The sequence below is a fragment of the Zosterops lateralis genome, assembly GCF_965231275.1.
Source record: "Zosterops lateralis genome assembly, chromosome: 17".
NCBI lineage: Eukaryota > Metazoa > Chordata > Aves > Passeriformes > Zosteropidae > Zosterops > Zosterops lateralis.
Genome location: NC_139777.1, coordinates 3294896 through 3321312, shown reverse-complemented (window position 1 = coordinate 3321312; position 26417 = coordinate 3294896). Strand labels below are relative to the sequence as shown.

At 43.2% G+C, this 26417-nt stretch overlaps 1 protein-coding gene across 2 annotated transcripts in view; it reads right to left on the bottom strand.

Moving 5' to 3' along the window:
- Positions 1–537: 537 nt before the first annotated feature.
- The window catches only part of MLXIP (MLX interacting protein), a 44727-nt gene continuing 18847 nt past the window's right edge, over positions 538–26417 (bottom strand). For both annotated transcript variants that reach the window (XM_083873849.1, XM_083873850.1), the window contains exons 2-17: positions 21879–21985; positions 21474–21559; positions 20144–20233; positions 19819–19860; positions 18585–18756; positions 17628–17717; positions 16966–17057; positions 16198–16867; positions 13233–13354; positions 12332–12518; positions 11440–11564; positions 8915–9013; positions 7576–7703; positions 6423–6546; positions 5677–5806; positions 538–5196 (exon numbers count right to left, since the gene is read on the bottom strand). In XM_083873849.1, the coding sequence (XP_083729975.1) occupies positions 5075–5196; positions 5677–5806; positions 6423–6546; positions 7576–7703; positions 8915–9013; positions 11440–11564; positions 12332–12518; positions 13233–13354; positions 16198–16867; positions 16966–17057; positions 17628–17717; positions 18585–18756; positions 19819–19860; positions 20144–20233; positions 21474–21559; positions 21879–21985 (2386 nt within the window). In that variant the 3' untranslated portion in view covers positions 538–5074. The remainder of the gene's footprint in view (positions 5197–5676; positions 5807–6422; positions 6547–7575; positions 7704–8914; positions 9014–11439; positions 11565–12331; positions 12519–13232; positions 13355–16197; positions 16868–16965; positions 17058–17627; positions 17718–18584; positions 18757–19818; positions 19861–20143; positions 20234–21473; positions 21560–21878; positions 21986–26417) is intronic.

Sequence of the window (26417 nt, the reverse complement as noted above, 5' to 3'; positions counted from 1 at the left end):
CATCAGAAATACCAAGTCGAAGGCACCAATCACAAGGATAACATCAACCAGCACAAACTCATGTGTGGTGATTTTAAAATAAAAATCTTTCTTTTCACTCTTCTATTACCTTTCACTTCAACCTCACTGCTGCTTCCACTAAACAAGAAAATCCAGAAATGCCAGGGAGGTGACAACTGAAGCACGGAGAGCTGGAGTGTCCTACCAGGGAAAAAACAAAAATCAGTCATTAAATGCAGATTTATTAATTTCATTTTTAAAACGGACTTAGGCAGCTCAGTGCCTAACACCAACACCAATCCCAAAAGGAGTCCAAACTTCAGCAACTCCATATAGGATGCAGAGCCCTGCTCTGGGAATGCCAAACACACAGACCCAAAGGTAACCCCAGCACTTCCAGAGGGAAATGGGCTCTTGTCACCTTTTAGAGCTGCAAAAAGGATGCCAGGTTCCAACCCTGGTCCAGGAATAATTCTACTTACCATTTCCCCACCTCCAGTCAGAAAATAAAGGCATTACAACCAGTTTCTTCCAAAAAATATCCTTTATTGTTTTGGTTGTAAATATAAAAAAATGCATTGCACAATTTAACAGACCTACTGAAAAGTGCTACATTTCAAGAGCACAACAGAAGTTGTCATGCAACAGAACAGGAAACCTAAGCAAAGCAAGAGCACAACCTGAAGTCCTCATACCTTCAAGCTTTTTTTTCCTTTTATCTTAACAAGAATGAATTCCACTCACTTAAAACACATTTAAATACAAGGTTAGAAGAAGAAAACAATCTATTTTTTAATTGTATTGTTAAAAAAACTTGCTCGTAACATTGATATCTTTTGATTGAAAACCTTCTTCACGTTGGAAAAGTTCCGATATAAAAAGTTCAGACAACAGCTAGAAATTAATTCCATTATATACCTAAGGAGTGTTTCTTTGTAACTGAAGTTACTGTAATTGTAACTGAGGAAATCAAGTTTTACAGATAAAGCCAGAGTTTGGTTCTACCACTTCTGCTCTAACACAGTAAATGAGCAGAAAATCCAACCAAGAATGAAAGCAAAGAAAACTAGAGCTTTAACTGATGTTGTGGGAAAAATATTGGGGTCCTAGAAAAGAAAAAAACTCAAAACAAATCACCTCTGAAACTCAAGTGTATCAATTGAGGAGTAATAGAAAAACTCCTGATGTCTCACCTAATTTAAAAAACTCCTAAAAGTTACAAACAATTGTCCATAGTCCTCCAGACTGGTGTGACTGAACCCCTAAAGAATCTAAATTGGATGTCATCAGCCTTTTGATTTTTGGTGGTTTTCCATGCAATAAAGGTGGGAAGAAACCAAGAAATACAAAGAAAAAGGAGAAAACAGTGAAAAACCCATTCAATTTTCAGCAGTACCTTCTAGCTGGCAACATCAAGGCAAGAATTATCCACTCCAGAAACTGTGAAGGTGAAACAGCCTTCAAATAAGCATTATCTTACTGAACATTTCTGCAGTGAGCTTCCCTCTCATGTTCTCAAGCTGCTTTTCTGGAGTTTTGGGCTTTAAAAGCAAATAAAACTAAATTTACCTGTCCCTGTCCCTTCTACCACATGTGAACAAACACACTCACACAGGAATGTAAAAAAAACCTGAAGATACAAAAGAATGCAGATTTCCAATACATTTGACAGCCCTTTGTCTTTTCAAGCCATTTCAGATTTAGAGGTTTAAGCCCTTGCCTGTTTCCTGGGTTTGTCAGAGCACAGGTTATGTCCATTTGTGCACATGGCAGTGGAGAGGGGGGGGATTCAGCAGGAAAGATGCAATTTTTTCCCAAATATAGACACAGTTAGTCACAACCTCAGTCTGAAAGGGTCACAGTAATGCCACACAGATAAAATCCTCTAAAAACCCAGGGAAGCCCCACTTCCTCCATTCGCTGAATTTTCCACAGAGCATCATTTTAGGGAGAACAATGAGTGACTTATGATTAATCAAATGCATACAAGACACCAAGATCTAAGGCACAGATGGAAACATTCTAGTAGCCACCCCCTTCAAGGAAGCCTTTCCCAGGGGTCTAGAAAAGATGAAAGAACATTCCAGTCAGGCCAAATAGTATTAACCAAGAATCCTTTGGCTTTGTGCAGAGATCAGACTGTAATGGTGAAGTGTGCGCTTCTCTCTGATCCTACTCCTCAGTAATTCCTTCAGTTCTAGTTTGCTCCTGGACCTTCATCCCTTACTCATCCTGCTAAAAGGAGGCCAATAACTACAATACCAGCTAATAACTACACCAGATAATGCCCAAGTTCTCCAGAACTTATGTTTAGGGTGGGGCCACCTACAATACACCAATTAATACAATCTGAGGTCAGAAGGAACCAGCAGACAATCCCAGTTTGACTTTGTGCATATCACAGGCCATAAATAAATTATTTAGCCACTTCTTTACTGAGTGAAATACATTGGATTTGACAGAATACGACTTGTATTCAGTTATATGGGGGGTTCTCCAAAAGTTTAGCACCAGACAGATGTGCAGCACCTGCAATTCTGTGCAGACTATAGGCACTGTGTGTTTGGCTTGCTTACTTTGGTGACACTGAGGAAATCAGAGTGCTTAAAGTACAGGAGAAAGTGTTATCAAACTTTGAAAAAAAATAAAGTATTTAAACATCTCCATGGATAAGAAATGCAGACTAAGGTATTTAAACATAAATCAAAATGGAAAACTATGCAGGAACTAATACATACGTGGTCCACCTCTTTCCATACCAATCTTTAGTGGTTCTACTGTTCAGGTGTGAGATATAAACCAGCTTTTTTCCTCCTGTGTTTCCAAATGGAGTGAAATCAATCTCCTCACAAGGCTGACTGATAAAAGAATTCTGATCTGCAATAACAGGTTGACAAGAACATATTGAATCACTGCTTCAAAGTGCAGCCACATCATTTCTGGTAATTGCACTAGTGGAAAGTATATTTTCACTTTTCCTTTCCTCCCTCCTACACTCTTGCCTAAGTAAGCAGTATTTAATTTCTTTCTCTTTAAGATTTGCAGTTTTTTTAATAGTGCTTCGAGTTTGTTTCTGCACCACAATTTGTTAAACAAGCACTTTTCCCTCCAATTGTAATGAGCTCACAGTGCATTCTGATGGATGTTTTCTATTCACATCAGAACCGTGAATGGACAAAGTTTTTGGCAGTTCAGGTGAATTACTTCTCCCTGTTCCTTTCAGGCTGCTTTCAGTTTCCAATCCATTCAGTGAGGTATGGGATTTCAGGGTTTCAGATCTCCCTGGGCCCTGAAGGATGATTGTACTGGGCTGGCTGGGACAAAACCCCCACGTCATCGATACCAGAAATGGTAAAAATCACACACCATCACTGCTGACAAGCAGGAGACCACACTGCAAGGGAGGCAATATTACAGGATCTGCTCATCTGAAAAGGTCAGCAAAAACACCAGCTCTTGGACAGTATGCCTGCTGCTTTCTTGCTAGAAACCCAGATGTGTTTTTAACACACAAACAGTGAGATCAGCCCACTGAGCAAAGGACATAAGGGACATCCCCAGCTCATCACAGTGTAAAATGATTTTACTGGAGTCAAATTCACCACCAGTGATAAAAATGGGAGGATTGAAAGCACAGACTCAAAAAAGGATTTGCTTATTCAACACTTCTTACCCAGGTGTATCCAAAAGAATATTGCTTAACTGATTACAACATTATGAAAGGTGTAGGAATGGATCCCTCCAGAAGATCTACTCACTATTTCATTACTATGACAACCTTTGCACACCATTCCTTGGCTGAGACTTGGAATTTTGTTGCTTCTATCACAGAGACACAGGTTTTCACATGTGCCACGAACTTCAAATTGTATGTCAAATCTACTGTAAGAAAAAAAAGAAATAGAAGCATTTCCCCCTCTGCCTGCACAGCTACAGGAAGCTGTGTTGGTACAAAATTTGCCATCCTGCCTTCCCTTCAGCCCTCAGTCCCTTCCATGCAGGGAGAGGCTCACCTTTTGTGCCTTGTCCTTGCTACAGTCCTGCAAAGTCCTTCAGGTTTTTCAGACAGAAGGCAAAAAGAAGAAGCAAAAAAAAGACAAAGAAGCAAAGAACTGACTGCAAGTCTTTGTGGTTTGATATAGCTTCTGAGATAATAAAAAAGCCAATTTTTTTAACATTACAAACTCAATTCTTGTCTCTGAAGTGCTACTATGTTTACCTATGGATGTGTTTTATATGCGCACATTTTGTGAGGATGGCAGCTGAACTGTGCAGAATGCAAGAAAACAGTTCTTTGATTAAACTGATATAAAATTCACGTATTTATCCTAATTGCAGAATTTATACAATCTAAAACTGCTTTCTTGCACTTACTGCACAGCCTGCTATACCCTTGCAATGGCTATATAAAAAAAATAAAAATTAGCTACTTTATTTACTAGAAAATAAAGCACATCTTGAAACTGATCAAATGCAATGATACACTCATTAAAATAAAAATACACAAAACACAGCCTGAGATTTTAATTCTAGTATTTTTGCCACAAGTTGACATCACTGACGGATTTTTCTTCTCCTTTGGTTTTTCATATGATCCTGTTTAACAATTTTCACTATTCAAGTAAAACACATGGAACTGAATACCAGAAAACAAAATTAAAAAACCACATTTTTGCTTCATGAAATCAGAAGTATTTTCTTTTTCCCCTTGAAGAGCACATTCCTTGGTGTACAGGATTTACACTTCAGAGAACTGAGGGTGTTTCATTAGTTGCATAAGGATGCATTGATGGAGATCTATTGCTGCCTGCAGGGCACAAACCTGCTGAGTTTACCTGAGCTTGGTGTTTTTTCTCACATGTGACAGAGCACAGCACAGCACTGGAGAGGAACCCAAACGTTCTGACAACGCTGCATCACCTGCACCTCTTCGCAAGGCAGGGCCAGGTGCCCTGAACAACGTCTCAGGTGATGGAGAGAATCCTTTCTAAAGTGCACCAACTGGAGGAGCCTGGGCAGGCAGGGCCTGGCGGGTTCTCCACCCCTGGGACAAGCACCTCAGTGTCTTTGGTTGTTAGGTCTCCCCAGATCTCTTGTTTGCCTTTGCCACGGCCTCCCGTGCCTGCTCTGGCAGCCGCGACGGGTCCGACAGGATCGAGGTGCTCCTGCTCAGCTGCCGCAGCGTGTTCAGCACCACTATTTAAAAAAAAAGCCAAGAAAGCATCAGGAAAAGCTGTTAATCTGACTGATCTTTCTTCTATGAATGAGAGCACCCCTTGATAGTTATAAATGTAAATTAAATAACTTGCTGAAAGGCAAGAGGGAAAGAATCAAGCAATGATGCCCAAACAGAAGGTCACTCCAAAGCTGAATACAAATCTCAGAGGTTTTCCCTCATTATGAGATAAATCACACTGCCAAACACACTCCAACTAGAGCCAAGCTTTTGAAATTTAAATGTAGTTAAAGACAGTTCAGATTCTGGTATATTCAACTTTTTTTTTTTCTTGTCTTCACAGTCAGAAGAGGCTCTTCTATTTTCACTGAGCTGACAAAAAGGAAGCGAAAGCCACATTCAGCATCATGTGCTTTCTTTGCCATCCTCAGACTTTTAAGAAATGCTATTATATTATACTTTCTATGATCTGAAGAGCTGATGGATGGAACTTCACTTACTTGGCCTCAGAACAGGAAGAGAACAGTGCTGATCCAACCAGGCCAGTGCAGTTTCGTTCAGATCCTTAAAGCTTGTTGTGGAAACCATCCCATTGAAGGACTCAAACAATGGCTTAATAATAATGCTGAACTGCAAACCATCAAATGTCAAGGGAGACAACAAAGGGGGAGTTCAAAACATTCTATGGAGAAGAGAAAACACTGGATTTCTAAATGGACTTCAACTGCCAGAGGGATTGCAATGCTTAAATAATTGTATTTTCAAATCTGAAACACTAAGACTGAGGAAAGAATTGAACATTAGTTCCTAGTGATATTCACTACATTTTGCAAAATTCCTCCACACTGACCTGAAGAGGAAGAAAGGAAAGGGAATGTGCAAGTTTTTGAACAGCTTCAGTAACTGTATTTTTTTCCCCCTGAAATCTTTGCTATTATCTATGCACATCTCCCAGAAGACAACCAGAGCTGCAGTTACAGCAGAGCCCACAAAAGATTCTTGCAGTACAATAACCTAGCAAGAAAACCTTGCTTCTGCATTGCATTTTACTTCCCAGTTATATCCCACAGGCTGAGGTGAACAAGTTCTGCAAGAATCCATATCCACATACAGATGTGGATGAAAACTGAGGACATTTGCTATTTAAGTAACTTGGCTTAAAGTCACAGAATCAGAATCTCAGGTTTTTGGCTCTAAAAGTACTGGTATCAAAGCCCAAGTTCCTCAGGTTGGTATAAAAGGATACAATCCAAAACTTCCAGTTCTGCAGGGTCCTGCTTCTCACATACTCATCAAACAACTTCCTCATGTGGTCAAACCTTTGCCGTGTTACAGGAACCCCAGTGGCAGGGAGCTGCTGCTGGCAAGAACTGAAAAGATGTTTGGAGGTCAGAATCCCACCAGAAAGGACACATTTCTCTTCCAGACTAAACTGCAGCAGGAGAGAAGTGTGTATTCCTGGTATCTCTGGTGGAGGGGCTTGCCAGTGTATGAATCCCCCAGAGTGTAACTGCTCCAGTCAGGAATAAAAACTGTTTTCCCAATAATTTTGTCTATATGCACAGAGCAAAGCAATTTATCAAGCTGCTACCAACATTTCTGACTACAAATAACGAAACTGAAAACAAAGTATAACATAGAACAAAGTAATTTTGGGCATCCTTAAGGACAAGGCATATTAGGAGTCAAGGAAAAATGTACAGTTACTCCTAAGCAATGTTACAGAAGAAGATGTAACAGAGATTCTTATGAAATAGATCAATTTAAAATAAAAACAAGCAGACATCATCTTTTGTAAGAAAAATGCAAAGACTTTGATTTACTGCTAATTCTAACATCACGCCTAAGCCTAAAACTTCTGGAGATGGAAGTAAAGCCACTGCAGTTCTCAACATGCTTTGCAATAATACATAATCATAAACCCAGAGAGCAAACTGAGGCACTGGGAAGGTGATTTACCACAGTTATGTTCAGCCAGTGGCAAACTTCTGGAGGCCAAGTTCCATGTCTTATGTACTCAATCACAATTTTCTATAAAATCTGACTGCATTTGAAAAGCAAACTGCAGCAAAGCCATTGTGAAGAGTGAGAGCTCAATCACTAATAAGCTTTACAAAAATATCCTCACTGACCTCTTCTCAGAGCTATTCTGACCTGACACATCCTCCCTGATGCTGCCACTGTTGTGCATTCCATGCTCAGAGCTTGCTGAAAACCCACACAGTTTGCACCAGTGCCCATCCCACAGAAACTCTGCTTGGAGCCTGGAGCTGGCAGCAGCTCTGCTCTGTCCAACACCCATCTGCTCCCTGATGTGCCACTGAGCACACACTCCCTGCTGTTTGGCCCAGGCCCCTCTGGAGCTGCTGCTCCATCCCTGGAAGGTCCCCAGTTCTCACAGGATGGTGGCGTTCAGCTCCTCGATTTCCTCCCGGAGGCGCCTGGTCTCCTCCTGCATCTGTGTCCTCTCCTGCTGCAGCTTGGCAATGTATTCCACCGTCTTCTGGAGCGTGATGGCATGGCTGATCTAGGCCAAACACAGACACACAGCTCGCTTCCTGCAACAATCTGAGGCTCCTGAAGCTGGTCCTCCTAACCTGCACTCCAGCACATTTTAGTTTTCCTTCACTGTGTGTAAAAGCACAGGGTCAGGCAGAGCACAACACTTGAGATACTCAACTCCGTGTTTCTCTGAACCCTCTCTGCACTCCAGTACAGAGAAAGGTGGCCACAGGGTTGTTTTCTTCCATAAATTATATTTCTGCTACTTTGTTGAAAGAAGTATTTTAATAATTTGAAATGTTTTATTTCATTATCTGTCCTCTTAAAAATATTTACAGTTCTTAACTTAAGTACTGAAGAATGGACTACATCTCCAGACAGATTTATAGTGCTGGTGGAAGCTCCACTTAAAGTTGATAATACAAATTATTTCATTTGGGAAACCTGAAGTTATTAAACAAAAGGAGCCACCAAAGGAGACAGATACACGTACAGATACATGTAATAATACTCTTCAGCTTGGAGGAACCAATCTGCACTTGAGAAATAAAATAACCAGACATTTCAGTAAAGCCGAGTTTTCAAAAAGGACTTCCTTTCAAAATAGGCTATTCAAGTCAGGAAGTGAAATTCTGACACCATACCACCTAAATTTCTGAAACTATTAAAAATTATATAAATAAATCAACATATTGCACAAAAAGCTTTCATATTTTCCATGTTTTAAAGCTCCAGGTATTAAAAGGTCACTAAGAATTTTTTTTTACAGATATATCTGTATTTCAATATAGTGAACTAAGTTAACTAGTGTAGCCAGAGGAAGTTTTTAGTTTGGACAAAGTAATTTGACAATGAAAAATCAGTTGGGAATTTTTGTCTCTGTAAATCCATGCACAAAAGACAAGTGAAAGGGGAAAAAAAAAAAAAAAAAAAAAAAAAAAAAAGCCTTGATTCTTAAAGACAGATGGGTGGTGTAAAGAGTCCTATAGAGATTTTCCAAACCATCTGAACTGACCAGGCCTCTGACTCCCACTGGGGGGCAGAGATCTCAATGGTGTAGAAAATTTTAGAAGTTTAGCTGAGTTTTTCCATTCTACCTCTGTGTTCCAGCAGTGTGTGTTCTGATGTGCTCAGCTGACTACTCAGCAATGAAATGACTGCATTTATTAACAAGACTTTTAGAATGGCTCTTTCTTACGTTTCACATTAAACTGTAAGTGCTGCTGCAGTACTTACCGACTTGGAGTTGGCTGACACCAAGCTGTTCAGAGCACTGAAGCCAATCTTGATATTAGACCTTCGTTTTTGTTCTGAAAGATGCCTCATCCTTCGATTCTGCAGAAATAAAACCAGCTCAGTCTATGCTGTTCTCCTTTACTGTTCTATTGCTATGACTATTTCAGCTACTCAAATTCAGTGTCATTTTTGTTGACTTGTTGGCATTCACAGTCTCCCCTGGAACTGACAGTGTGTTTGTGGACCAACCCACCCCTAACATCTGCACCTATTTTAAGCAACACATGCCAGGATGCCAAGGAGAAAATCTTAAAGATATTATATTAATCTGGAGGTTCTAGACTTGTATAGCATGCACATGATTTGTAACTTTGTGTGCCAGGAAGGCACACAAAGGTTTGAAAGATACTATTCGTCTGTGGAGTGCTTTAACAGAAAGAAAAGGTCACCCTACACCTCTTTCCAAACTTCAGTTGTGGATTTATATTAACAAAAGAACAAAGATCAGTAGACCCAGAATTGGTCAAGCCTGTGGTAGAAATACCTCACAGTCAGTAACAAAGCAAACAACTGGCAGGATTTTTTAGGCACAGGAGAATCCTGCAGCCCCTGGATCCCAGGGCTGGGGAGCTACAAAAACCACTGACAGAAGCTCCCAAGGTTGATGTCCACAGAAAGAGAAGACTTTCAACGCTATAAAAGGAGCTCTAGTTTCTGCTCTGGCACTGGGAATCTCAAATTATTCCAAGGCCTCTGAGCTGCTGAGGACAAAGGAGCAGCCAGCAGATCCCTTCCCAAAGCTGGGGCCACACCGCCGCCCTGTGGCTCCTGCCCAGCTCAGCTGGAGCCTGGAACAGCCAGGGATCATCCCTGGGATGGTTACACAGCAGGGACACTGAGAAAGGACCCAGGAAGGAACAAAACAACTCCAGATATGACTCAAAAATCCCCACTCCACACAGGTGTGTAAAGGAGGTGCAGAGACCATAACTGTGTAACAGCCCAGGGATTTCTTTGTTCTCAGTCCCTCTCTGGCAGCACCAGCCTGAGTGGTTCCTATTGCTGCACCACTCAATTCCTGCTTTTTCCTGGGAGTCTGCCACAGGAAACCTGGGATGAAGAAACTTCTTTAACAGAGCTTGCATTTTGAGAACACATCCTTGCCAGAGTGAGGCTTTCTGGCAGCAGCTCACCATCACCCCAACTGTATAATGGAGGAAAGCAATGTAATAAAGCAGTGGCTGCCCAAAACCAAAGAAAATGCAGGTTCATGAGCAGAACTGAGATTTCCAGTGCCCTCTATGCTTTGCCAAGCTGAAATAACCGTGTTACCTAGCAATACAGAAGAGTTTAATCTAACTAACAATACAGAGGAACAAAAGCACATGCATCTGGAGCCTGGCAAATATCACTGTTTCTCTCTTGTCTTACAAAAGAGTTACTAACAGTCCATATCCAAAGCAACTCCTGTCAGAGCAGGTGTGTTTACATGGCTGTAAAGCCTATTTCATAGCCATGTCCTTGCTTTTCCACTTTCCCACCATCAGCCAGCCCTGCTAATTTGTTCCTTTATTGCCTTACTCTCTAGCAGCAGAACAGGCTGCATCCACTGCTTGTGAGCTTTCGTTCCAAGCAAATCCCTGCCAACTTTTATGAGTAACTTGCAGCATGGTCAGCAAGGGGCAGTTCTGATTGTCCTCTGCAACAGACCTAGACCTGAGTGTAGTCAGAGGCTGCAGGTGTTAAACTTACCTTTCTGCCCTGGAGTAACTAAACTGCCATCAACTCACAGGGTACACAGAGCCGGAGAAGCCAGAAGGGGGCTGGCACTTGCAAAACCGTTAAGTATCGCTCCCTTTCACAACAGAATGAATGAGAGGGTTATAGCTGATTGCTCTGATGGGGTTTTTGGAGAGAAGTTTCTCACACCACCACAGAAAGTGTTCTGACAAGGCCAGCTGGTGTGTGAGGTACAACCAGCACTCAGGTGCTATCTCTAGACTGCCAAGTTCTTACCCCAGTAAATCTCGAAGGGTTTTACAGGAGTAACTCATGGAGTCTGTGGAGCAGCGTAACATCACTGGAGACATGTAAGTAACTCAGCAGGTCAAGAACTTCCCCCTCCAGCGATGGCCAGAGCCCTGCAGACTGAAGAGCCCCAACAGAACAATGGCAGAAAGCCACTGTGTAGAACACTAAGCCTGAAACCTTTGACCAAGTAAACTGAAACCTGTCACAACACTCCTGTGAGCCACAGCAGGAACTCCTGTCACTACCTTAAGGACCTGCAGAGGTACAGCCAAGACTGGCCCCTCTGGTGACACATCCCTGAGGAGCAGAGTAGGTCAGAACCTGACATTCTGAATTTTACAGAGCAGCATGGATGCAGCAGTAAGCTAAGCCTGACACACAGATATACTACTGTCCTGAAGCACAACTTTCTCTAGTCCATGCTCAGACATCAGGACAGAAAAGTACCTATGAAGACAAAGAAGAAAAACTCCCCCAAAGGAAAGGACACACACCTTAAATGCCTCCATAGCAGGGTCAGTGGCAGGTTTTCCTGAGCAGCTGTTCTGAGGAGACTGTGGGCTGGGGCTCTGCTCAGAGGTGCAGGGGGAAGCCTGGCCTGAATTCTGACAGTCCCGGCCTTCATAAAGGAAAAAATACAAGAAACATTAACAAACAACTTTCTGTAGCAAACAAAACTGCTGAGAAGTTTCTATTCAGAATTGAACTGAAATGCAGTCAGCAACCGAATTACACTGTTTGATGCAGCAACCACATGCTAGAAAACATCAAAACTGCTGGGAAAGCTGAGGATACCATGTCACACGATACATCCTGAATAGCAAGATGTGATAGTCCTTTCACACACACATACTTCAGCAAAGGCATGTTGGATGCACAGGCTGTGATTCCATCTTCCTGCTGGACTCCCCCATTTGTCTCTGAAGGCCTGGGACATGATAGTGACACTTACAAGCCATTTACCACCAGAACCAGCCCAGGGAATGCTCCATCAATGCACATGCAAAAGGAGTCTTTGCACTTACCTACAAAGATTGTGTCTGAGATCCTCCAGTCAAAATCAGAGCTATGACACTGAACAACAAACCTATTCAGCACTTCCTACACAGACGCCTTTCATTTCTTGGTGACTACAACAGCACATCCTTTTAGGAAGGAGCCACTTACAGGAAGCACTAAATCACAGTTTGTGGGGACACTGAACAGTCATTTAAGACAAAAATTGCAAACTACTGCATGCAACTGAAGCTGTGGGGTAGAAGGGTCTGAAAAGCTTTTCCTTCAAAAATTATCTAGGGATCCTCAAGGCCCATTTACACCCTGCCTACCCTACAGAAACACATTTCCACATGCAGGGGAGAGAATGCTTACAGCTTTCTAACTTACTAGGTGTAGGTGAGGGAACTTGTGAACTGCTACAGTGGGAAGGGATGTGCTCTCCTTTCACCAACACATCCTGGACTACACTAGGAGGGAAGAGATGTGAGACTGTGGACTGGCTTTGTTGGCTACTTGGTGCTCGCTGTGCTGGACCAACCAGAATGTTACTACGGAACTCCGTCACCCCGGGAGCCTGGGAACAGCACAGAAACAGCACAGAGAAAAACAGAGAGAAACAGAGAGCAGGAGGGGCAGAGGGAGAGAAGGGATGAGAGAAAGGAGAAAGCAAGGGGAGAGATTAAGAAAGAAAAAGAGAGAGAGAGATTTGTTACCTTGCCTTTCACTAAAAGTAGCAAATTAATACATGATTAACAATCTGATGACATGAAACAAGGGCTAATATATAAGGAATTGGCAGGCACCAAAGTCAGGCTTCTGGCAGGAGACCAGTATCCTTTCATAACTTAAAGCAGAATTACAACACATCAACAGCATAATATACTAAAATCTATCTCCATCTTCCTGCCCACAACATATTGGGGAAACCCACTCACATACCCAAGGCATGTTTTCCAATATGGCAATGGAAAGGTGAACTCCCTGGGCCCCTTCCACCTTCTGCACAGTGAAAGCACCAACCATCCCCATCCACAGCACTGTGAATACAGGCCTCCTTGGAATCTTACTGTTGTGTGAGACAGAGCCTGTCAAGGCTATAAACTGCTTCCAAGCCCATAAAGCGGCTACATTAAAAACATGCAAACATAATGCTGAATGCACAAATGCATACGTTGGCTAACAGATGATTTAGTGGACTCGTTACCCGCCTGAGCACATTATGGCTCCCACTACTTGCAAATAACAGGCCTAGAAAATAAATATGTAATTTTTTTTTTCTTCTCCTTACTCTGACAATTCCAGCTGGTGCAATTGCAACATTAGACTGAGACGTGGCTGGCGTCAAAATCCCCTCTCTTTTTAAAGGTGCTGGAGTTACAATCACAGCTCTGGACTGTCCCTGAAAGGCAGCTGAAGAACACAATTCAGTTAGAATAGTTAATGAGACAAAAAAAAAAAAAAAAAAAAAGGAGATTATTTTGTATGAAATAATTTGTCATTAAACAGAGGCGTGGGTCAATGGGCATCTATCTGGTACTATTTCACTGCAGTATAAAATGCCACCAGTCTTCCAATAATCTCAATCCCCTTCATCCAGTACGAAGGATTTCAACACTCCAGCTATTTATGATTTTTTTAGCATCACTGTTTCAAGGTGAATTTACAGAGGTATGTAGCAATTCAGGGAGATGCAAAGTGTTTTCCTTGTGTCAGAGCTGGGTTTGACAGGAGGAGGGCCCATGCTGAGCTCTCCTCTTCCATGCACACTCTGGAATCTCAGGCTTGCTCTGCTGACCCAGGAAGGGTCAATGACTCAATACCTCATGTCTCCTCCTTGCATACATGTCTTAAATCCTTTCCCTCAGCACTTCGGCCTACCAGCTTCTTCCACCATCTGGTTTTACAGCTGCTTTACATGACACACAACCACAAGACAACCAAATGTGATTGGGAATCAGCATCAAAATTACAGAAAATATGCTAAAGACCCAAGAGTTCTGCAGTGCTTAGGCAGCTAGAGGTAATTCTGAATAGCAGCGAATGTCTCCACATGAATCTGTGAAGATCTCCACGTAACCAAGGCAGATCTGCAGTTACTACCATGGCATTCATGCTGACATGGCTCTTGCCCAGTCCAGACAGAACATGACTGACCATCCTAAACTGTTACTAAGGGAAGAATCCGACAGACACACAGCTTCTGTCTGGGTTTTGATAAAACTGAACCAAACATATTTGGCTTCGCTCTTGGCTGTACTGGTTGAGCTTTCCTTTGTACAAATAAAGTCATGATGCAGGAGAAGTGTCAGCACAGCACAGCCCCTGCCCAGCCACCCCTCTGCAGTTCAGCATCAGGACCCTGAAGGACACACACAGCAGGACAGGGAGACAGTGCAGGGTTATTCATCCAATGTCCCCTCCCTGACAGTGTCACCTGTGACTGACAATTGTGTTTTGACACAACTGGAGTTTCTGCACAGCCTCCATAAGAGAGGCCTGTGGACTGCACAAACCTTGTGCCAGCCCTTGCGTGGGCCTTTCTGGAGGAGAGCTCTGCCACTGACACAGGGAGTTCATTCTTTGAGCATTGCCACATCTAAAGCTGGAATCACAACCCTTCCACTGTTCACTGATGTTCAGCTGGAATTATGACATCTCCATTAGCCTCAAGAGCCTACTCTTACCAGTGCATTAATGCTGCTGCACAGGCTTGACCTTTCTGACTTCCACATTTGGGGAACTGCAGCAACCAGCAACAGTATTTAGGAGCCACTTTATATGATTCAGGTTTCTGTCCTATAAATGCATCTTTTGCAGACTTTCCTCTCAAAATCAGCACATTTATCATGAAGTGGTGACAGCAGTGAAGTCTCGCACCCGATGAGACAATCTGTAGAGGTTTTTGAGTCCTTATACTACACAGCAGTTCTAACACACGATATAATGTAATTTGTTTTACAGTCGGGAGATGAATTGTTTGTCCTGAACACAAACGACAGGCCTAAATGCCTCGATTACAAGTACTGATGTTTATTCTATTACCAAAAATAAAGCTCTAGTATTTATATAAATTCTTGGATTTGTCCCCTGAGTTTTATGTCCCCATGGTTTAGGAACACCATGATCCCCAAACACACACCACTAATCTAGATGAGAAACAAAGCCACTGGTTGTGATGGTCTGGAAGTAAATGGTGGAGCTCTGGGAAAGTAATATATGGGGTGAGAACAACCTAGGAAGCACTGAGGAAAGCAGGAGCAAAGGCTTTCTGAAAATGAGGTGCCTACAATATTTACTAGGTGAGAAAAGCATGTCTCAACTGGTGAAGGTACATGGACTGTTGGTTTATAACATACTGTAGATAGGAACACTGCCAGTAACACCCTTGTGCTATTAATCATGGACCAAACTGATCCCAGAATTAGATCTTGGGTCTGTTCTTCTACTGAACACTGATTTTTCTTCTTGGTGGGTAACCTCACTATCAGGCCCTGGCAGACACACCTACTCCCTAGGAAAGTGTTTAACATTACTCCTCCAGGCAGGCTTTTTCGTGAATTATTATTGCACATTTCAAGTGGCTGAAGTAATTTGGCCCCCAGCCAGCACGAGTCTAAAAACAGACTGCAATAATCCCAAGGAAAGAATTCTGCCTGTCCTGTTCCAGCCTTGAGCTCACCCACAAGAACCACCTCAAGCACAATTCTTGGTCCTTATCTTGTTATTATTCGCCTGGAGAAGCACCAGTAGCTCCAAATCCCACCCAGAATGGAAGTCTCAAGTGTTCCTACCCCAACCTGAAACCCATTCCTGACTTAAAGCATCTCAAGGGTCTCTAGAGTGCTTGAGACAAAGATCTCCAGCTCCCTCAGGAGACTCTCCTCCTCCACTATGGCTGAATACTCTGAGGGGCAGTTAATCACAACAGCACCACATGTAAATCCAGGGCTTCTATGGGGCAGGAGCACAGAGGTGATGCAGGTACACAGCCCATCACAGATGTTACAAAGAGAGACCCCCTTCTGCAGGTCAGCTTTCCACACTCAACCAAACTGCTTCCAACCCTCACAGCAGTCCAGAGCATCCCACTCAACAGTGCAGACACTGCATTCAGCCAGTGGATTCAAGGGTTCTGTGGATACACTCAGAAGCTCTATTTTAACTTATTATGTAAAGCGAGAAAAGCAAGGAGGTCTTTTCCTCCTGCTAGTCCCACTCAGAAAACAAAAACACCCTCCCACAGTGATCCTCACCTGGGGTGATGAAGGCATTCTTTACCACTAAGGACACTGTTTCAAGCTTCGGAGCAGGCACTATTTTTTGTGACTGTTTGGGCCTTGTCCCAGCACTGGCCAGAGGAACAGGTTTGGGGAGTGCAAACGTCAGCTGGGACTGCAGCTGGGGCCGGGGCTGCCCCTGCACGACAGCAGTCTGGAAGGCCAGGTTACAAGGCACTCCTGCCCCCGGCTGCTGCGTGGTCACCACCAGGCTCTGGCTCTGGCTCTGGCTGAAGGTGGTGGCAGGGGCGTTGTGGGTCAGCGTGGCAGAGGCCGTGTGAGTAATGACGGAGGATTCGCAGAGGCCGAATTTGGGGGTTTCTGGAGCGGCGAAGGCAGCGGGAGCGGGGCTGAGGCTGGAGCTCAGCGGCACCGCGGGCAGCGGGGAATGCTGCTGGGAACCCGCGGGCTGCAGCACTGGCAGCGGCGGCTGGAACACTGGCATGAAAGTTTGTGGCCCGCTGAGAGACGAGTCAGGAGGGAAGTCTGGCGGCTGGATGAAAGATCCCTCGCTTCTAATGCTGGAACACTGGTCAGCAACAACGTCAGGAATGACAGGAGCGGGTACTGAGGAAGGAATCAGTCCGTCACTGATGTTCCCTGCTGGAAGCGTGCTGGGCAACGAACCCGACGGCAGGACAGGAGACTGAGAGACAAGGAAATATCACTGACTCAGACATGTCTGAACTCCTCCTGAAGAGGACATGGCTCACGTCAGAGCCTTCAGTTTTAAACCTCTCTTACCTGGGAAGAGTGGCTGCTGCTGTCTGTGGTAGCTGAGCTGACAGCAGACACGGAAGGGAAATAATTACTGGAGCGGCTGGGCGTGAATAATTCTGAAACATGAAAAGTCACCTATTAATTTTCTACTTTTCATACTCTCAAGATACAGCGTTGCTTGATCCTAAAATTCACAGGACTATCAGTATTATTTAGCAAATAATTAAACAATGAGACTTCTGCTTCATACAACTGCTGTTGACTGAACAGCGAATTGCTGTCTTCCAAAGGAACTGATCACTTTGGGGCTGACTCCTTCAACTTTAATGCAAACTGGAACAATGCAAAAATGAGTCTTGTTAAAGGTTCATCTGCACACAGACAGCCAAGAATTGATCCTCAGTGAGTCCCACAAAGTACAAGTATCTGATGCAGACTGCTTGCAGAGCCAGCCAATAGATATGCCTCTTTACTTCCATGAAGATCCATAACCATCAAAGTTTTCAGCAGTAGTTTAATGTTATATGGATTTCTTTACAGTGCCATAAAACATTCAAATACAAACAAAACGTTAAAAGTCTTCATCACTAGAGAAGTGTGAAATGGGAAAATCTTAGATGTTAAAACCTAGTTCATAAATCATTGCAATATTTAAGAAATTAATGAACTCCATATATGATTCTTACCCTGGAAAGGCTCAAAAGTATCCATAAAATCAAAATTTGGCTGGAGAGGAATAAGCCCTGGTTGAATCATGTCAGCATTTCCTAAGTGTCCTGTAAAATTCAGCAGACAGATTAGATTAGCTTCCCGTCACTCACACGCAGCAGGAATAAAACACTCCACACCCAGGCTTGGCCAAGATGTTGCAGAAAAACTGCAGCTGAAAGGAACTGAGCATCTGCTTCTCTTCAGAGCTACAGCACAGTCCAGATATCAAAGCCATTGGGGAACGAAACTTTCAATTACTAAAATGGAAGAGGTGAAACCTGAAGGCTCTCATTGACATCTGGGACTGCCAAGCTCAGATGCCTCCTGCCCCCAAACCTCCCATCTATCCCGTGCTGCACTACACACTTTACTTGTTGGGAAGCACAGCCTGACCCATCACGGCTCACAGCAGAGTATTTTAAAGTAAACCATCAGGCATTTCATTTGCCTTGAGTACAATTCATGTAAACCATGGCTGCTCTGGAGTTGCTCAGACATCCATGCAGCACAGTGGACACGTGCTGCCCCATCAGATAGTCAGAGCCTCCAGACAGAGCTGAACAGCTCTTGGGATTGTTTGTACAGATGAAACTTGCACTGGTTCTACTGGACAAAGTCAAACAAAAATACACAGACACTCCCTTAAAAATACACACAGAGTTATGCTTTGAGATAAATCACAATGCCTTCACCGCTGATAAAGTAAATACTGCACATTACAGATTTGTTCAGAGCAACATTAAGGAGCAAAGCTGGGAGCAGCACATAAGAAGCTAAGACAGAATCGTAAGACAGCTACATTCCCTGACCCGTTTTTATCTGTATCAGCAATATAAGATAGATTTCTTAGGCAAGACTACAAGATCAGCAAAGCAACAAACTCGAGTTTTTGTAGGGGTTCTCAGAGCAACATAGCTACAGCCAACAAGTACCTATGTCCCTGGAATTTGGCCAGGAAACCAGCTGATGCGAAGAGAGTGTGGAGAACAGGGTGTCGGTGAACTCGGACATGAGCATGTCTGCATCCAAGAGGCTGTCTTCCTCCATAGGGACAGGGGTTTCTCTGCCATACCTTCTTTTTTGCCAGAGAACCACATCATCATCCTGTCAAAGGAAAGGAAGAGAGGTCAGGCAATGCCAAAGCAGTCTGGCGCAGATCTATAAAAGCAGCCCTCATTTTTCACATTTCTAAAATCCTGTTACAAATCCTGATCCTCCATTTGAGGAGCCATCAAATGGACTGAAACATCCCTGGTGTTTCTGATACACCAGCAGCTTCAGCTCACTGAAATACCACAACACTCCAGCAAATGTTTTTGCACAAAACCCAGATAGTGACTAGAAGTATGTAAGATAAATAACACTTCCTTGTTTGATTGATTACACAAGTATGTTTGCACCTAGTTTAATGATCCCTTGGTTTGAATAAAGATTAAAAATAACATGACTAGCAAGAATGCAAAAAACAACTCCTGTCTTGTCAGATGTATCTGAAACTCAGATACAGTGAAGTGTAACTGTACTCCAAGTTTGCACAAGACACTTTTTGCCCATGAAAAATACAACACAATGTGACTTGGCTTACCCATCCCTCTCTACAGGCTGAGTTAAACTGCACTGCCTTGCAAAAAAAGCAGAACAGTGCTTCTGATCATCAGTTTATACCTCCAAAGTAGGTTTGATAGTTTAAGGAGACATACTAAATGGTGATACCACTGTTCCTTTGACCATTTTGTCCTTTTATAGGATCCTGGCATATTATCTGCCTGAGCTGTGGGCACAGCAGGAAGATCTGCAACATGCAGCTCCCACATCTTCACAGATCCAGTTACACAAGCGAGGCAGCCGTGCCAGTTACAACTCAGTAACAAGTTGAAATCATGTGCCAGCCCTCAAAGAGATTGATCTCTCTGGGCATAAAATGCTGATTCCCATTTCTTCCATCACAGCACTTTACATTCAACCTTTCCTCCCTCCAATTCAAGCTACAAATCTTACATTGCTCTCTGAGGTACATAACATTAAGGTGTCTAACCTTAATTAAGGCTTAAGCAAGATGCTTGTCTTTAGATTTTAATCAAAGCAAGCTACTGCACATTACAACTTTGTTATCTACTGCAAGTTCTACAAGAATAAATGCTGCCAGTTCTCAGTGGTGTTACGTACCCTGACCAAACTTGAAAGATCTTCATCTTTGTGTTTCTGTAACTGCAGAAGAGAACAGAACAGATGGTGAAGTCAGAATAAGTCTTGTATGTGCCAGTCAAAGACCTGATTTTGCAGAACTTTTAAGACCCAATCATGCACAATCAGTCCCAGCACAACAATTTCTAGTTAAGTGGAACTAATCAGATGAGCACGTCTGTACCAGCTTATCATCTGTTTTAAGTACTCTTGCATGCCAGAAAAAGTGATAGAATAAATAACTCAAAAAGCAACAACATACCAATCAAGCTCAAACAAACTACTTTCACTCTGTAAACGAACTGACCCTTTTCTTGAAGTATGTTCTCCACTTGTGGTACTCCCTGATGACTATTTCAATTCTTCGTTTCCAGTATTTCCCTTCTGTTGCAATGGCCTGAGAACACAAACACATGCCATGAATTACACGGAATCACATAAGGGCTGAATATTCAACACATTTCCAAGCAAATATTCAGGCATAAAAAATGCAAAAGAAAGCATGCTAATTCTGTTTGAGCTCATGTATCAGCAGCCCACACTGTCCCAGAGTTCAGCTATCAGAGCAAATCTGACAGTACTAACTTCATCTTTCCCACAAAAACCAAACACAAGATGACGTCTGACTGCACTGTCAGCATCTCCCACAGCAGCTCAACCATAACCAAGTGTTAAAAAATGGCAAAAAAAAAACCCCTTTAAAATTAATTTACTGAAAAATAACGTATAAAGCACACAATATCCTGTGAATTTCACAAGGTCCATGCACAGACACACACATAAGCAAAAGCTGCTACGAATGACACAAAGCAATAGAAATCTGATGTCCAGCTCAGGGAGGACCTTGCAGGCCACACGCTGATGGCAACAAAAGGATCAGACAATATGGGTCTTCAATGTATTACAGAGAGCAGTGTGTAAGTTGGGGAGAGCAGACTAATGAAAGCCTTAACTTTGTGTTCGAGGGTCACTTTCAACACAAACATCAACACTGTTCTTTCAAAAACCTGAGACAGTTCCACAAACTCATCTGGAACTCCTTTGAGTTATAAATTATTCTAGAGTTATGCAGTAAAGAGAGAGCCACATATTGCCACATCAAGGGCCTCACTGGTTTTCTGCAAGGAGCCAGAGGGCAGATGTTAGTTTTCATTTATGTTTACAGGAGCACAAAAATGAAAGAACAGAAACTCATATTTGATCTGTCTGTGAAACTACCTCAACACAGAAAAAGAAATTGCTTGTTCTCTTCAAACCACACCTCTCCAATTACATAAAATACAGAAAACCCTCCCAGGGTCACTTAGATTCAGTCCTGAAAATAATCACTCTGATTTCCCACCAACTTCCAGTAAGAAGACAACAGTGGCTGTCAAAATCTTAACTATTCAAATATGACTTATGATTCATTAAACTACAACATTAACACGAGTTACACAGATAACAAATGTCCTTCTGGTTGGACCTTGATCATCCTTAATGCGACGAACTAACAAAACTGGGTTCACTCTGCTTTTAGTAGTTCTTCTAAATAGAAACAGAGCACAGCTTGGCTGTGCTGCCCTTGTTTCCAGCAGACCAGAAAATCCTGTTACAAGCTCCAGAGCTCACTGGGCTGTCCCCAGGGTGTCACACACCTCCGGCCGCCGGTGCTCATCGACGTCCACGGAGCCGTCCAGAGGGGTCACGAAGTGGCACACGGGGTTCTTGCGCTTCTCCAGGTCTGAAACAACAGCGAAAATGTGAGTGCTGAGCATGAGCAGGGCCTGCAGAGAGCTGTCACTGCAGTGGCAAGGTGTGACAGGGAGCCTAGCCAGGATTCCTGCCCCATAAACAACAGGAAATGGGGAGATGTCGGACTGTGCTTGGAGCACTCAGCATGTCCTCAGTGTGGGCACACGCAGGAAAGCCCTGACCCAAAGGTGTTGCCACTGAAACATCAGACCTTGAGCAGATTCCCCAGCTTTTCACTGGACAATAATTTCAATTCTCTTGTTCTCCCTGATGTCTCAAGAAAAACCCGCCCCCAGCACGGTACTTACACTGCATGTACCAGGCCCTCCAGATGGCGTTATTGAGACGGATTTTATCTCTCCACTGAAGTTTCAATCCCTTAAAATTTTTCCATTTTGGTGAAACCAACCTTCCGCTGCAACAAAAAAGACAACAAATCATTCTGCTTTCAGTTTTTCCTCTCTTCCTTCCTTTCAAGACAAAGCATCCCCCTAAACCAGCCAAACTGTCAAGAGGTGAAACAAGAAGCCACACTTGGCCAGTCCCAACTTTCACTGTCCATGGCTCACTGAGCCAGGAGCCAGAGATGAATCCAGTCTTCAAGACTCCTCCGTAAGAACTAAGAACTGTCACAATTGGTATCATGAAGATCATCAGGAATTAAATTCATTTCACCCACACTTTCCTCTTTGCCAGCATCACACCTTTTCTAATCCCCACCTATGAGTTTCCACCAGCTGGGATCAGATTATTTAAAATTAAGGGGCTTTTGTACATTTGGTCAGATAAAGTTCCATTTGATTTTCCAGGCTGGTAACACTGGAAAGGAGGAATGAAATGCCAGTTTTGGCTCAAGAAAAACATAACCCACCAATTCTACACTGCTGGTAACCAGAGCTGGGCACAAAGGAGTACCACCAACAGGCTAGAAAAGAGTAACTTTTGTCCAAAAAAGTGCAAGAATGGGAAAAGAAATGGCTTATGCAGGAATGCTCCTGGGAGGTGGAAGGGAATTGGAAGGGAAAAGAAAGAATCAGCAGGGACTCTAGTAAGCACTGTATAAACACAAACTACCCAGCCCTTAAAACACACCTTTATGAATCACTCATCCATATTATTGACAGGGCAGGGGAAGTAGGAAATACTTACAACACAGTAAATTTCAAGCCAGAAATTAAAGGGTAGGAACTGTGCTTATCCCAGGTTCTCTCTCGTGTTTTGGGGGGAGCTTTAGCCCCACATCTTCCAAGTTTATGTCCCCTGTGCTGTTTGTGCGACCTTGCTATGAGGGAATTGGATCAGCAATACCAACTGCAACCCACAGAACAACAAAGGAAACAGGTTCACCTTGACACACTACATCAGGTCAAGGGGTGATGGATATGAAGCAGTGACAGGAGCAATGGCACCCACAAACACTCTGCCCTCTCAGAAGAGACCCCCTGAGCCTGTGGTCAGTCAGGAATGGTCACTGCCATGAACTGCAGTGGCACTGGAGAGGTACCAGCACAGACAGTGCCCTGGCACAGGCCATTCCCCTCACACATTCAGTGCAAATGAACTCAGAGAGGAATTATTTATCCTTAAAAGCTCATTTCACTTTTAAGCTCTAAAATGGCTGTGCAAATAGGAAGCACATCCTACAGAAGTGCAAGGCACTTCCCTTGGCTCACCAAAGCCCATGCATAGAGCCTGAGGGTGGAGAACTGATGATTCCCACTTTCCTGTTTGGTCTGGGAAACCTCCCAACAGCAGCTCTTTTTAAAGAAGCCTTTTATTAAAACTTGCAATACTATAAACATATAAAAAGTCCTCAGCCTAAACAAAAGCTATCAGAATGCCAGAGCTGCCAATACCAGGATATTAAACTAACATTTTTGCACATATTTGGCTCACCATTTCTTTCCTCCCTTGATGACACCACAATTGCTCTCACACTCAGGTACTCCCACAACTCTGACAGTAAAAGAAGAGCAAATACCAGGCTTCAGCCAAGAGACAGGTAAAGAAAACCAGCTCTGCTCTTTCAATTTTACTACTATATAAAATGTCAATTGTGGCAACAGGTTGTAGCAATGCACCAGCAGATGAGTTGTTGTCTGACTGTGAATTTATTTTTTTTCCCTCCTTGTCCTCTTTAAAAATAAACTGCAATGTTCCTGTATGCACAAAGAAACAGATGCAGAGGCCAGGTATGAACTGCACTAAAAAGATAAATCCCAGCAGCAAGAGAACAGGTAAGTGACCAAGTTTTGAGCCCTGTCCATGCCCTGCTGCCCCTTTGGGGTGCAGGCTGACTGTGCTACAAGGCTCTGCTGAAGCCTTTGGGACGCCAGTGCTTGATAAAAAATAGAGTATAAACAAATTTGGTACACAAAATAGAACATGAGCACCCCCAAGACAAGCAGACTTGCTGGAGTAAACAACTTCACTGACTGGGAATGAGAGCAAACCATGTCAACTATTAGCAAGGAATAGAAAAATCATTGTTAATGTACTTGTGCTGTCACTGGGCTTTAAGACACTCAGTACCATCAGACTCTACATGGTCACAGACATTTAGAAAATCCTTCTGGATTATTTCTGTTCAGTAGTGTATCCATATGCCACTCTTTGAAATACATCTCCCAAAACTCCACTTCTAAATTTCAAGACTTTCAGTTAATGAAAAGATCTCCAACTCTATCATCTCACTGTTACCCAACCCCTGTGTCAGGGCAGAGAGTGGATCTCCATCCATTTAATATTTCTCCCATCACTGTAAACTATCCCAACACCTTCAGTGTCCACTGCACAGCCAGCTCTGCCTCAGAATCACTGCACACCTCATCTTCCCTTGTAAACCCAGACTAAAGCACATCTTTTCCTGTTTCTCCTCTGTACATTAACAGTTTGGAGACAGGAGATTAACGTGCTGAGGCATCACCAGCACTGACAAAGTGCCCACATGCCTTTGACTAAAAAATCTGTCAACTTAATGTTCATCTCTTCACAGCTCTGTGTGACTCGACAGTTTGCCAAAGCAACAAAACTCTAATAATCTGCACTCAGAATAACAAGAGCAAATGCTTTTCTATAAAAAGCCTAAAAGGAACTGTAATCAAGTCTGGTACACTCCATGCATCTTCAAAGAGCTAATTAAAACTGGAATTAAAACACAAATAGTTTAAAATATTTTCAATTATATTCTTAGAAAATGCTAAACAAGACTAGTACATCAAAAGAAGGAAGTGATTAAGAACCTATTCTTAAAATAATTATTATTTTTAGTTCCCATGGGAGCAAAACACAAGTCCAGCTTGAGGTCAGAAGTGAAACGACTTCAACCTCAGTGGAGAGGAATCAGCATGAAGCTGACAACAATATTTAGACACTATTCCAAATTCCAAAGTCAATGGAAAGTCAATTACTTTGAACAGCACTGCGACTGAGAGCAGCTGCCTAACTGAAAGCAGTCTTCAGATTTTAAAGCAGCAAAACAACAACAAGGAAAAAACCCAAACAACTGGAGACACCATCTGGCTGCTGCTCCTGCCAGTTCTGTAAGACCACACCAACCCCTACAGCAAATGTGGAGCAGCTTCCCAACAGGTGGATGGGTCACCATGAACCTGCAGCACAACCCAAGAGCACAGCAGTGCTCCTGGCCCCCTCTCCAACAGCTGCTGCAGCTCTGCAGGGATGCAGGAGCAGGAGAACATCCCAAGGGAGAACTGGACCCAACAGGGCACAGTACAGGCTGCGACAGCTTGTGAGAATGCTGGTGCTGCACAGAGAGTGCCCAAGCTGAGCAACACAGGGAGCCAGGGAATGCTGCTGCCAGAAGCTCAGCTCATGTTCTTCATGCTGGAAGAACAGGTGATTTTCATATTCCCCTCACTATCACACACAGATCATATCAAAGCAGTTGAAAACCATCTGATGGGTGACTTGCAATGCACTCCAGTAGCTCAGCTCAGTCTCCCATGAAGAAATCTCCACCTCCTGAGTCCAAATGTCCTCATCAAGTGATTTGATCACAGCAAAACCAGCCAAAAGAGCTTCAGCTTAACAGCCAAGAGAGCCGGAAATCCCCTTGGATGCAGTGTCCCAATGTGCTTCAGAGGAGTGTCAGAGGAGAGGCTGCAGGCACCCCACGCTGCCACTTCCATCTGTTGAAACTTTCACCTGGGAGTCCTGGATACACCAGGAGAGGCTTGAGTCCATTCCTAAGGTTTTTAACATGTGTTTTCCCAGCTCAGGAACTACACCTCAGGCAACTGAGATCCAAGCAGGTAGACAGATGACACAGCACTGATCTCTCACAACTTTTCATTTCTAAAACCCCAGTGAAAGCAGTTGTGTTTTAAAACAATTACAAACCTTCAAACATCACAAAATTCGCAGCAGAGTACAAGAAACAGACATCCACTGTGACAGTGTGACCTGATTCCCTCCAACACCTTTGATTTCTAAATTTTTCTTCAATCAACTGAAATGTAATTAGGGAGCAGGTTTGTATTCTAACAGTACCCTGACAGTATCCATTTACAAGCAGTTTTGCCTCTGAGAATCTCATTGTTCGAAGTTAATGACACTCAATTAATGATCTCACAGGGTATTTTAGTGATGTTTTGAACTCAGCAGAGGGGTGACCCTCTTTCTTAACAGACAGACATGGGATGCCATTCACTGCTGCAAAAGTTAAGCCAGTAGCTCTCCCTAGCACTGAATCAACATTCAATTAATCAACTCAATGAGAAACTCCTTCCGACATCTGTAGAGGCAGGATGAGATGAGATGACTCACAACAGAAGAATCCCCTGTTCTCCTCCCTTAACCAGAGGATTTTAAGATGGACTTCAGTC